The sequence below is a fragment of the Callorhinus ursinus genome, unplaced genomic scaffold, assembly GCF_003265705.2.
Source record: "Callorhinus ursinus isolate GAN/ISIS: 27379988/994484 unplaced genomic scaffold, GSC_fseal_2.0 scaffold47, whole genome shotgun sequence".
NCBI classification, from domain to species: Eukaryota; Metazoa; Chordata; class Mammalia; order Carnivora; family Otariidae; genus Callorhinus; species Callorhinus ursinus.
The window spans coordinates 5,968,984-5,982,404 of record NW_027397109.1 but is presented as its reverse complement, the minus strand read 5'-3'; the positions used below and the strand labels follow the sequence as shown (position 1 = coordinate 5,982,404).

At 40.1% G+C, this 13,421-nt stretch overlaps 1 protein-coding gene across 4 annotated transcripts in view; it reads left to right on the top strand.

The window, feature by feature from the left end:
- Positions 1-13,421, top strand: part of CERS3 (ceramide synthase 3) — a 115,217-nt gene that overhangs the window by 52,373 nt on the left and 49,423 nt on the right. For all 4 annotated transcript variants that reach the window (XM_073882504.1, XM_025893110.2, XM_073882503.1 and 1 more), the window contains 3 exons: positions 1,568-1,686; positions 8,367-8,424; positions 9,387-9,437. In XM_073882504.1, coding sequence (XP_073738605.1) covers positions 1,568-1,686; positions 8,367-8,424; positions 9,387-9,437 — 228 coding nt within the window. The remainder of the gene's footprint in view (positions 1-1,567; positions 1,687-8,366; positions 8,425-9,386; positions 9,438-13,421) is intronic.

The following is a 13,421-nucleotide window of genomic DNA, read 5'->3' as shown; positions in this document are numbered from 1 at the left end:
CAAACTGAGGGTTGCTGGAGTGTTGGGGGGTGGGAGGGATGGGGTGGTGGGTGATAGACATTGGGGAGGGTATGTGCTATGGTGAGCATTGTGAATTGTGCAAGACTGTTGAATCACAGATCTGTACTTCTGAAACAAATAATGCAATATATGTTAAGGAAAATAAAAGAAGAAGATAGCAGGAGGGGAAGAATGAAGGGGGGGTAAATCGGAGGGGGAGATGAACCATGAGAGACAATGGACTCTGAAAAACAAACTGGGGGTTCTAGAGGGGAGGGGGTTGGGGGGATGGGTTAGCCTGGTGATGGGTATTAAAGAGGGCACATTCTGCGTGGAGCACTGGGTGTTATGCACAAACAATGAATCATGGAACACTACATCAAAAACTAATGATGTAATGTATAGTGATTAACATAACAATAAAAAAATTTAAAGAAAAAAAATCCTGGGTGTGCGCTTTCCCTCTGGAGCCATCAGCCAGGGCTGGTTCACAGCTGCGTTTTGGAGCAAGGCAGGTGCTTTCCTGTTTGCTGTGTCAGTAGCTCCTGCTTATCTCCTCAACGCTGAAGGTGAGGGTCAGTTTGATGCCATTTTATTTTTTCTAGTAAAGAGGAAATGGAAATACTTCATGTATTTGTGTTGGATAATGAAATATCAAGAGGGCAGGTATTTCAAAAACTTACAGAGCTTATTTCTTTGTGTCAGTTGAAGACACCATAGGTTTAGCATATAAAACCTGCCTGTGCGAAAGAATACAACTTAAAATCCCACCATGAAACAGACCTGATCCACTCAATCATGTGTGTTTTTGGTCTGGCCCTAGGAGAGCTTCAAGTGTATGACCTTTGAGCTAATCCATCCTCCGTATTATTTCCAAATTTAAAAATAAATTCTGCTTCCCAGAAGAGAAGCGATCATCATTAGTATATTCTACGATCTTAATTTTTTTTATGATTGGAATTATTTTGGATTAGTTTAAAATGGGCTCTTCATCTGATTAAACGTGAAAGTGATGGCCAACACCTGTTTGAGTTTTTCCTGTCGTATCTTTTGGAGCCATCACAAAGATCGTGTGAAAGAACAGAAAGTGTACTAGCCTACATTCTTATCCTCACTTTACTATTAATTTTAGGTCTTGGACAACTTACTAAAACTCTTGGTGTTCCAGTTTCTCGTAGGAAAAATGAGGAGGTTGGATCTGATTAACACCTTAAACTGTACTTCTCTACCTGGTATCTAGGAAGCCTAGACAAAACTTTGCTGAATGAGTGAGCTCCCATCTGCAGCTCGAATGTATGGGTTGCTGCCAAATTATGGAGTATTGATATTCTTAGTAACTCAGAGTGCTGGGATTTTTTTTTTTTTTTTTTTTGGTGTGTCTGTGTGTGTGCATGTCTGTGTGTGTGATCCCATAAGCAAAAGAAGTAAATTCATTGGCTGCAGAGCTAACGCAGAATGTCTCTTCTCTCCAGGGCACAAGCTCTGGTAACCGAATCACACTGTCTCTTGACTGCCTGCCCATCTGACTACTCTTTATCACCTGTTCATTCATGTTGTCCCTTTTCAGACTGATATTTACGGACTGGCAAAGAAGTGTAACTTGACAGAGCGCCAGGTGGAAAGATGGTTTAGGAGTCGGCGGAATCAAGAGAGGCCTTGCAGGATGAAGAAATTCCAGGAAGCTTGGTAAGAAGGACAGTCAAAGCTTTTGACTGTTGACTGTTTGACTTATAAAACCGCAATCCTGCGGTTTTATAATATGGAACAGAATGGTCATCTCAGAAAGAACACTAACGTTGGAGGAGAAGAGGGGTTTGGACCCAGCCCGGTCACTTACCAACTGGGTGCTTTAGGCTAGTCACCCATCTACCATCCCTGATTCAGTTTCCTTCTCGATGAAATGGGCTGAAGCTATGAACTCTCTAAGATGAATAGGAGATATGATGTACTTATCTTAAAGTCCAGAAAAAAAGTACAAACACCTTAACTGCTATTTCTTTTTTTTTAGGGTAAGGGTTGGCCCTACGTCGCAAGACTTTATCAAGTGTTTCCAATCACATCCCAATTATTAAATCACATTATAAGAGCAGAGAATGGGAAGGTGTCTGTTCTTCTGTCCCACTTGACTCATTCCCCCCTCCAGCCTCCCACCCCTTGCCTGTGGACTGGATGGCCAGTTCCTCTGGGTTTCCTAGTTGGTTTTAGTGTGTGGGGGGTGGTCAGCACCTGTTGGGGTACCAAGTAGGATTTTTGCCAGAGCTGGCTACTTTGAATATGCTCTGGGAGGAATGAGGCTGCATAACACTTATTTTTGTTTCATTTGAGTTCTGTGGGGTTTTTTTTTTCCCTCCTGTAGAATTTTGTTGTACTTTGGGTCACTCCCTTGGTGGCAGAAATGGACACTTGTGTGAAAAATGCGGACAGGTCATTGCTCTTATTTTTTTCTTCTTCTTTATATCCAGACAAATGTCTGTTCATTGAGTTGTGTTTGATGCCACATTCTACACACCAGTAGCATCCCTTCTTTCTGTCCGTTTCTTATGGTCCTCACATTGCCTGGTGAGTTTCACCAGATATTTTTTGTTTTGATCGTGAAGTGAATAGAGAGCTGATGTCAGACTCTCACATAAACGGGGTCTGGGGCTAAGCTTTAATGGTTTCCTTCAGTTTACCTGTATGCACCTGAGTATTATGATCCCACTATGATGCTGGAGATGTTTAGGGGCACAGACCCAAGTGTTCAAGGTGTCTCGAAACAAGCAATCATTTCTTATCACAGGCTTCCATTGGAAGCTCAACATGAATGGCCTGGTTTGTCTTCCAAATAGCTTCTCTCTGATTTTTAGCTCTTGAGAGATTGGCTAATATTGTCGTCACTGATGTCAGCTTGGCATGAGTGAATCTCTTTAAACTATCACCACAAAACACTATAAATATGGTCTCATATTATATTTTCCTGTTCTACTATCATTCATTTATTTTTCTAGCAAATGATTCTTATCTTAAATAAAGTCCCCAGGGAGGGACTAATTCTTTACTTTTGAGCTGAATCACGCTCCCATGAAAATCTCTAGTGATTTCTTATACATGATAGTGCCTTACAGTTTATAAATAATGTTTGATCCTCCCGCCAATGCCGTGAGGTAGTCGAGGAAGGTAGGTAGAGCTAACCCTGTGTAAGAAATGAAAACTGTTCAACCTACACAGTGCCGTATGTCAATTAAATCTCAATAAAACGGGAGGGAAAAGAAAGAAATGGGGAGCTACAGGTCTGGCTTCTTAAAAGAACTTGCTTAAGGTCACCTAGCTGTTGGCAGGGCTGTTGCACTCCTGTCTTCCGACTCCTTTTCTGGTATTCTTTCTGCTCCATGCTCCTGCCCCTTGACGCATAATGCTTACCTCTTAGCAAGCAGAAACCCCCCACGTCAATTAAACATTTGGGTCAACAAGGCCTAACATTTGGGAATCTGGCTGTCAGTGAGTCTACTGAAAGTCCGCTTCAGAGTTCAGGCTAGGGAAGGAAATTTCAAGTTGTCAGCTATCAATCAGTCAGGCAATGCAGAGGGTTATGTAGATTGTCTTCTCTGTACGGGGCACCCTCCTACATTGGGTGGAGTTCTAGATTTTAAGAGGGAAGTTAAAGAGGAAGGCCTGGTCACTAGCCATAAGCAGCTACTCAGGGAGAGAAGACTGTTACTTATGAAACCACAATAGCCATCCAGTTATTCCACCCAATGGCACATGAGCCTGGACACGTGTAGTCCACGGTCATGTTTCCATGCATTGTGGGCAGTCAGAGGAGATGGTGTTAGTAGAGTTGGACATGTTCGAGAAAGGCTTTTTAGAGGAGCCCAGACCTAGAGGAGGTAGTGGGAACATTGACCTTGAGGAATAGGTTGGGATTTCCATGAGAAAAGAAATCAGGATTTGAGGGTAGCTTGGTTCAAGTAAGGCAAAGACATGAAGCAGGAAATTATACAGTGTATTCACAATATAGAAGTGGGCCAACAAATAAAATGTAAGCTTTACCTTCTTCTTTAGAGATATCACAAATTTCCTGAAAGTCAGAACACCACTATTATAGACTAAATAAATAGACTAAAGCAAAGTGCCAAGCTATTTTGTATTGTATAGGGAATGCACTTTATTCCTCCAGCGATATGATGTGCTGTGGGAATCATAGGAAGAGCTCCCTAGCCTCAGGCATTTGGGAAATCTCAGAAAACTTACTTCCCAACACCAAACTTTAACAAATTACTCGCCAACAGGCAGAAACTCCTCTATAATATTAAGAGGAACACCTTAAGTTTACTGTATCATTTCCTTGATTACTTCCTTTTTTTTCATTGAAGTATAGTTGACATACAATATTAGATTAGTTTCAGCTGTACAACATGGTGATTTGACATTTATATACATTCCCAAGTGATCACAACAAGAAATCTAGCAACCATCTGCCGCCATATAAAGTTGTTACAATATTATTAATTATATCCCCTGTGCTGTACATTGCATCCCCGAGTTTTATATACTTAATAACTGGTAGTTTGCACCTTGGAATCTCCTTCCCTTGTTTCGCCCATTCCCCTACCCTCTCCCTCTGGCAACCACCAGATTGTTCTCTGTATCTGTGAGTCTGTTTCTATTTTGTTTTATTTGTTCTTTTGCTTTCTTTTTTAGAGCCTACATGTAAGTGAAATCATATGGTATTTGTCTTTCTGTCTGATTTATTTCACTTAGCATAATACTCTAGCTCCATCCATGTTGTCACAAATGGTAAGATTTCACTTTTTTAAAAAGATTTTATTCATTTATTTGTCAGAGAGAAAGAAGAATTCCATTTTTGTAGAGCCAACTAGTATTCCACTGTGTGTAGGTGTGTGTGCGTGTATCACATCTTCTTTATCCATTCATCTGTTGATGGGCGCAAGGTTTCTTCCATATCTTGGCTATTGTAGTTGGTTACTTTTTTAAATGATGACCCCTAAACCCTGTTCCACAGAATTCAGGATTTTAATCCACAGTGCATCCTTTATTTTTAAAGTAAACTTCATATTAGCTGATTTCCATCTAGCAGCAAGAAGTTTATTATAAAAATCCCAGGTAATTTTCAAGTAGCGGATGTAGATAGGCAAGCAGCTTCCCCAGCCCCGGAGGGAGAGCTCTCCTCTAGCTGGCTGGGCTGCCACCTTGCCTTAGCTGACCCTGGGGACATGTCCCTGCCTGATCCATTGGGTCTTGCCCCCTCCTGAGCCCCACTGCTGGCCTTGGCATCTTCTCTCTCCATTGCCCCCTGATTGCACTTGCCATCTGGGCCTGACCAATCAATTTCTGGATTTTTCTTTTTTCCAAGAATTTTTTTTCCCTTACAATTCTGTTTATCTCAGCCTCTCCTGGAAAAAAAAGGGGAAGCTTTACTACCTTTTCCATCTGAAACTAGTAAAACAGCATCAACAAGTATTTTGTCATTCATCTCATAATTAGTGAAGTGTAGCGGTTCTTGAACTTTTTGGTTTTAGAAGCTTTCTGTCCTCTGAAAAATTAAGAAGGACCCCAAAGAGCATTTGCTCATGTGTGTTATGGCTACCGATACTAGAAACGAAGGCTGAGACATTTATAAAACATAAGAGTACACAAGCTCTCGGAGCAAGGATGGCGTCTCCTGTCTTGGGGCCTCTGGAAATCACTGTTCACTTGTGAGGGGATGAGCGAAAATCACAATAACACAGGAGTCATATTATGAAAATATTTTGACGCCAGGAATACCTGGCACACATTTTGAGAACCCCTGGGATAGTGTAATGAAGCCTAACAGGTCAGTCGAGGAAAATGCAACACTTGGTTTTGGCACTTACATCTGATGGCCACTGCACGGCCTCGGGGGAGTTATGTGATCTCTCCCAACCTCTGTGTCCCTCTGCGGTAGCCACCTTGTCTACCTTTTATCCATAGAGAGGGGCTAATTACAGTTCCTAGTCCATAAACTTGTTGTGAAGATAAACATATGATAACACACGCAGGCTTAGCACAGCGCCTGGTGCAGAGTCAAGAGGTCAGTAAATGCTGGAGAAACGAATAATTCGAGACGTGCCACCTAGACTTATGGCTTCCTTTGTGGCCGGCAGGTCTGATCCTACTTTTTCTGTTTCCATTTGGCCGTGAGAATCCCGGGAGCCAAAGACATGCTGCCTGCATCTAAGTGTGGGCCTTTGCAGGACCGGCCGTAAATATAACAAGGATGGACAGGTCTCAACCAGTTCATTTTATAAAATGCTCTTTGGGTATTTTTATGGTTCCGATTTCTGAAGACTGGAACCCGACTTCTTTCTCTATCAAAGCAAGCCAGGAAGAAAGACTATCTCATCTAGCCTATAGTCAGTGTTCAGGAAGCATCACTGGCTTGAGAGTCCAGAGACCTGCACTCAGCCTCAGCTGTGTTACTGCTTAGCTGTGGGAGCTGGGGAACTGGGGGAACTGGTCTTGCCTTTAAGGAGCCTGATTGTTCATCTACAAAATGGGTGTATGTCTGCCTTCCTCTTTCTTACTTAGCTTTCAGGCATGTTGAAGAAAGAGCTCTAAGGCACTATGCAAGAATAAGGAACAAGTATTATTATTATTGTTATTTTAAGATTTTATTTATTTATTTGACAGAGAGAGAGGGAGAGCTCATGAGCAGGGGGGAGGGGCAGATGGAGAGGGAGAAGCAGGCTCCCCGCTGAGCAGGGAGCCGACTCAGGGCTCAATCCCAGGACCCTGGGGTCATGACCTGAGCCAAAGGCAGACACTTAACCAACTGAGCCACCCAGGAGCCCCAACAAATATTATTTTTAATATTATTGTTGCTTCAGCAATCATGAAATAAAATAGCAGTACTTTTTTGGAAACTTTACTTTGCAAAGTTATAAACATACACAAAAATAGAAAGACTGGTATAATGAACTGTGTGTTCTATGTGCCCATCACCAACTTTAATTATTACCAACTGATGGCAATCTTGTGTCATCCGTGTCCCCCCTACCCCCCTCACAGGCTGTTTTTGTGGGTAAATTTTTTTCTGTCAGTTTTATTGAGATATAGTTGACATACATCACTGCATAAGTTTAAGGCATACAGTGTGATGGTTCGACTTACATATATTGTGGAATGATTGCCACAGTAAGTTTAGTTAGCATCCATAATCTCATAGAGGTACAAAAAGAAAAAAAATGTTTTTTCCTCTTTGTGATGAGAACTTGAGGATCTACTTACTTAGCATCTTTTAAATATGCCATAGGGAAGCTTCAACTGTAGTCACATACTGCACTTCACATTCCCCGTACTTATGTGTCCTGTAACCGAGAGTGCGTTCCTTTTGACCACCTTCATCCAAGATTACTTTTGACACGAATATCAGATTTTGTATGATTTCATTGTAATATTTTAGTATGTATCTCTAAGAGATAAGGACTCTATTTTAAACAAAATTGCAATACCAGTATCATACCTTAAAAAAACTTTAATAACGGGTGCCTGGGTGGCTCAGTCGGTTAAGCGGGCGAACTCTTGATTTTGGCTCAGGTCGTGGTCTCAGGGTCGTAAGATCGAGCCTGGTGTTGGGCTCTGCACTCAGCGGGGAGTCTGCTTGTCCCTTTCTCTCTCCCCTTCTGCCCCTCCCCTTGCTTGCACCCTCTCTCCCTCTCTTTCTCTAAAATAAATAAATAAAATCTTTAAAAAAAACTTTAATAATAGTAAATATTCAATGTTCAGGTTACCTTGCTTAACTCATAATTTTCTTTACAGTTTGTTGGTTTGAATCAGGATCTTAATAAAAGCCATGCAGTACAGTTGATTGGTATGTCTTTTAATCTCTTAATCTATAGGTCTTTCTCCATACATGAGAAAAAGATTTTTTTTTTCCAAAATCTGCTTTTCAGAAACAAGACTAAAGTCTGGCCTCATGGAAACCTTTTCACTGGGACTTAAGTGGGGATAAAATAAATGATTCCATTAATACTAATGTCAACCCATTGTCTACTGTGTGTCAGGAGCTGGGTCTATTGTGTGTCAGGTGTACTGCGAACAGTCGTAACAGTGTCCCCCACTTGTTATTGCTTGCTTCATACCGGGCACCCTGATCAACACTTTTCACAAATTAGCTTCAATTCTTTTTACATTTTGAGGTAAGTTTTGTCATTCCCATTTTATAGATGAAGACATGAAGGCTTCCCAAGGTTAAGTGACTTCCCTACAGTTATAGCCATCAAACAAGTGGCAGTCAGGATATCAAATTGGATGCGCCCGTGCATTCTTTCCAGAATACTGTCCTACCAAATGTATTTCTCCTCAGATGTCAATCACCTTTACCAGATGTTTCTTTCTTTTGGCAGCTGGCGATTTGCATTTTACTTAATGATTACTGCTGCTGGAATTGTATTTCTTTATGATGTAAGTTGTCTCTTTGATATTCTTTGACAGGGATTTGTCTTTGATTTTAAAAACTGTTGCCTGTGAATTCCTCGTGAAATAAGGTTCTCAATAAGCTAACCAGCTTTCACGCTTTTAAAAACCACACGGATGCCTAGAGTCGTAACTCCTCAGTTTGTCTTTCACAGCCTTTGTTAAGCATTAGATTGGCAAACATAAGTTTGAAACCTAATCTCTCCCTATTTCCACTCACACGACCCATGTGCCAACTACCCTGGACTACTGACAATCCCCTGAACAGACCTTTGCATTGTCTGTTTAAATAGTCACTAAATGATTACCTAATTAAGGGATATATAAACTTCATAGTAAATTGTTGACAGAAAAAAGATAACCAGCTTTTAGAGATTTTGCTCAAGATTTTCTCAAGATTTAAGATATTTTTATTGCTACAGAGGAGTAGTCTGATTGATTCAGAAATCATATCATTGGAGGTTTCACTTGTTTGAATAATTTACTTTTTTTAAAAAGATTTTTTTTAAGATTTTACTTATTTGAGAGAAAGAGAGTGAGCGAGAGAGAGAAGGAGCAGGGGGAGGAGCAGAAGGAGAGGGAGAAGCAGACCCCCCGCTGAGCAGGGAGCCTGATGCAGGACTTGATCCCAGGACCCTGGGATCATGATCTGAGCCGAAGGCAGTTGCTTAACTGACTGAGCCACCCAGGCGCCCCTGTTTGAATAATTTCCTGTGTGAAGCAGCACCGTGTGTGGTCCCAGATTCACTAGAAGTTGTGAGTGTCCCAGGCATGTTGTATGGGGACATGTGTCAATACCTACAGAGAGAAAGAGATGCAGCAGGAACAACAGTCTTACTGTGCATGTGTGGCCCCGTCAATGACATCAGGAAGAGCTTATGTTTTCTGCTGAAATCAGCCTTTGACTCTGACAAACTTATTTTTTCTCTCTCGGTTCCTTGTTTTTTCAGAAACCTTGGGTATATGACCTGTGGGAGGTGTGGAATGGCTATCCCAGGCAGGTAAGTCCCTTCTGATACTGTCCTCCCTTCCTTCAGCTTTGAGGCCCTCACATTGTCCCCTGAGTTAGGTCCGAGTCCCCTTCCTACTCTCTGTCCACGTCTGTGCAATCCTTCGGCTCTTTCTCTACCGGAGCTTACGCATCCTTATTCCTTACTTACCTATCACTTGTGTTGTTCTTTTAGTCTGTTTATGGTTAATGCAATTACATATTTGAGTTTAAATCTCCTATCTTACGATTTATTTTCTATTTGTAATACATGGTGCATTTCCTTTTATTGTACTCTCTCCTTACTTTTTTATGGGACAATCAAGTTTTTTAAAAAATTATTCCATTTCTTCCTTTACATTAGCTTTTTATTTAGGCATCCTTTTGTGCTTTTAGTAATTATCCTAGACATTACTATATGCATTTTTTAATTATTGGAGTCTAATAAAAATTAATGCTCTTACCTCTTTCCAGTCACTGAAAAGTCGTTAGAATTCTTCATAGAATTCTTATACCCTCCTCCTATTTCCTCCTTCAAATATTTAAAATGCTACGTCATTGCTATTATTGTTTTGGAAACAGTCAAATCACCCTCTCTGTGCTCCATCTTGTACCCTGCTTTTCCATGTTTCCATCTGGGATGATTATCCTTCTGGCTGAAGAAGTCCCTTTGGTTTGCTTTTCTGAAATGTTACCACTTTGCCTTCATTTTTTAAAGTATATATTTTGAGGGTATAGAATTCTAGGTTAGCAATGATTTTTCTTTAGCACTTTGAAAATGGTATTCCATTGCCTTTTGGATCCCATCGTTTTCTTTAAGAATTTAGTTGTCAGTTTTATTTATTTATTTTTTTAAAGCGTAAGCTCTTTTCTTTTTTTTTTTTAAAGATTTTATTTATTTATTCAAGAGAGAGAGAATGAGAGACAGAGAGCACGAGAGGGAAGAGGGTCAGAGGGAGAAGCAGGCTCCCCGCGGAGCAGGGAGCCCGATGGGGGACTTGATCCCGGGACTCCGGGATCATGACCTGAGCCGAAGGCAGTCGCTTAACCAACTGAGCCACCCAGGCGCCCTGTCAGTTTTATTTTTGCTTCTTTGAACAGAATGTCTTTTTTCTTTTCAGTATCTTGTCTTCGTCTTTCAAGTTTTATTATGATATGCATAAACGTGGTTTTCTTTGACTTAATTCTGCCGAATGTCCATAGAACTTCTTGAATCTATGGCATGATATCATCAGTCAGTTTTAGAAAATTCTCAGCCATTGCTTTTGTTCCTTTTTCTCTCTCTCTCTTCTCTTTCTGGAAATTCAATTACAGATGTGCTAATATGCTAGATGCTTACACTAGGTCCCACATGTCTCTTATGCTTTTTCTAATATTTTCCATCCTCTTGCTTCTCTGAGCTTTAGTTTGTTGGGAGACAGTTCTCCATGGATTTCTTGAATTTTTGCATGTCTTTTGAAGTGAAGCACTGCCTGCCTTTTGTTCTGTACTATCTTTCAAGGACTTTTGTATAGCAGACAACCTTGGAAGATAGAAATATCTCCTTCTGGAGCAAAGGGTAGACACATTACTATCAATTATAAAGATTCAGGTTTCCTAGCTCAGGGCTCCTCTCTTGTACTACAACCCATGGTATGTGCAGATGTCATCTGACGCTTTTTGCTTAGCCCTCGATGAGTTAAGATGGGAGACCTGTCCCAAGTACTGATCCTCTGACAACTACTGTTACCATGAATAATACACTATCCTTTACCTCTGACCCAGGAGTCTTGGATCTTCAATAAGCCCCTCTGAAACTGGCAAGCTATCTTGCAAGTCAGGTAAAATCTCAGACCCTTCACAGATCTGGATATATTCTATTTTCATGTTCTCTAGTTTGTTGCTGCCTTTATCAGCAGTGTCTAAACTGCTGTGAAACACATCTTTTGAGTTCTAAATTTTAGTTATATGTTTTTCACTTCTCAAATTTTCATTTAACCCTTTTTTTAATGGATTCCAATTCTCTACTGAAATATTCCACATTTTAACCAAATTTTTAAAGTTTTTTGGAAGTCCAAGTCTGAGGAATCCAATGTCTTGATTGCCTATGGGTCTGTTCTCTTTTTTTATTCTTGTCTCCTTATGCTTGGTAACTTTTGATTGAATAATAGATATTGTTTATGAAAAATTATAGATGCTCAGGATATTATCTTCCTCTTGAGAAGATTTACTTTCACTTCTATTCATTAGAGTAGAGACAGATCACCTTCATTTTATATGTGATTGAGCTGATCCAATGTGGATTCCAGTCTTTTTGAGGGCATATGTATTTACAACTTATCCATATTCCTAGGGTGTTTTCCTAGTGGTTTGATAAAAGATTACAGTGTTTACCAGGACTCTTTCTTTGGCTGGACCTGAGTACCAATTTGCATCCTAGGACCATGAGATTTCTAAAAGTCCTATATAGCTTCTTCTACTTCTTAGTCTCTGGACTCCATACAGCTTATAAATTGGCAAATGCTGACTAATGCTATACACTGGTGTGGTTTTCTTTGAATTTATCCCACTTAGGGACTATGGAACTTCTTGGATTAAGGATTCACTAGAAATGAAAGATTCTTTTTTTATGCATTTTCTCTCTGAAAGCTTCACAGGTTCTGGGTGCCTTGGTTGCTCTTTGATGTCTTTGCAGAGATATTTTTATGCATTTCACCCAGATCCTTTGTTAGTTTTCACTAGGAGAGTTAGTCTCATACATGCTTGTTTGACATAGAAGAAAGCAAAAACTCTGTCTCATTCTATTATGGCCTTATGGAGGATGATCAGTTGACCAGAAAATTATTCCTTTTAATGTGTTAGCTTCAGTATTAGAGAATCAAAGAAGGTTAGACCATAAAATACTTAGGCAATATGTAGGTCAAACTCCAATCTTATTCTTCTACCTCCAACTTACTCTGAACTTCTCAGGTATATCAGTTATCTATTGGTACATAAGAAACCATCCCCAATGCAGTGCCTTAAAACAACAACCATTTATTTGCTCATGATTTGGGTTAACAATTTGGGCTGGGCCCAGCTGAACAGTTCTTTTTGCTCCATGTAGTGTTAAATGAGTTCATGCTTGTATTTCAGTCTGTTGGTAGGCTGGCTAGGGAATGGCTCATGTCCTGGTGTCCTCATTCATATTTTTGGCAGTGGGTACCTTGATTCTCTATTTTATAGCTCAGGTTTCTTAACTGGTGCTTATGAAGTCGCTGCTTGCATCATATTTGCTTATGCTCCATTCACCAAAGACCAAGATCAAGTTCCATGGTCGTGTTGGAGAAGACTGTGCCCATACATGAATATCAGAAGGTGAAATTCATTGGAGGCGTTGATGGAACAATCCATCACACCAAGTAATATAATGTCTCAACTTAGCTAAAATAAGCACCCCCACACACCCAACACTATAAAATTATTAAGGAAAATTCTAGATATAGAAATTTTATTTTTTTCGGAAGACATTTTTAGAGTACTTAAATAATTGTATATATTTTATTACTGCCCCATTTGAGAATAGGCCAATTCTGATTACTAGCTGTCACCAGTAGAGAAGTTAGGACACCAGATTTTGAATAGTATTCAAGAAACATAAAGCAAGGTGAACTGTGGGAATAGCAGAACAGACTTACCAATATTCTTCAGTAAAGGTTTTTGAATTTGGTTTCCCTAATTTAACTTTCAGTCAACTAAAACAAGGCAATTACACCTGTTGTAGTTTTATTAACTTTTAAACAAAACTCTTAACTTGATCTTGGAATTCTTGTTTACCCTTTCAGAAATAAAACGCCTTGAAATATTATCTTTGATTCCTTCTCAGAAGTGGAAATCGTTTTTTAAGATTTATTTATTTTAGAGAGGGAGAAAGAGAGAGAGAGAGAGGAGGGGCAGAGGCAGAGGGAGAGAGAAACTTGAACAGACTCCGCGCTGAACACGGAGACTGAGGTGGGGCTCAATCTCATGACCCTAAATT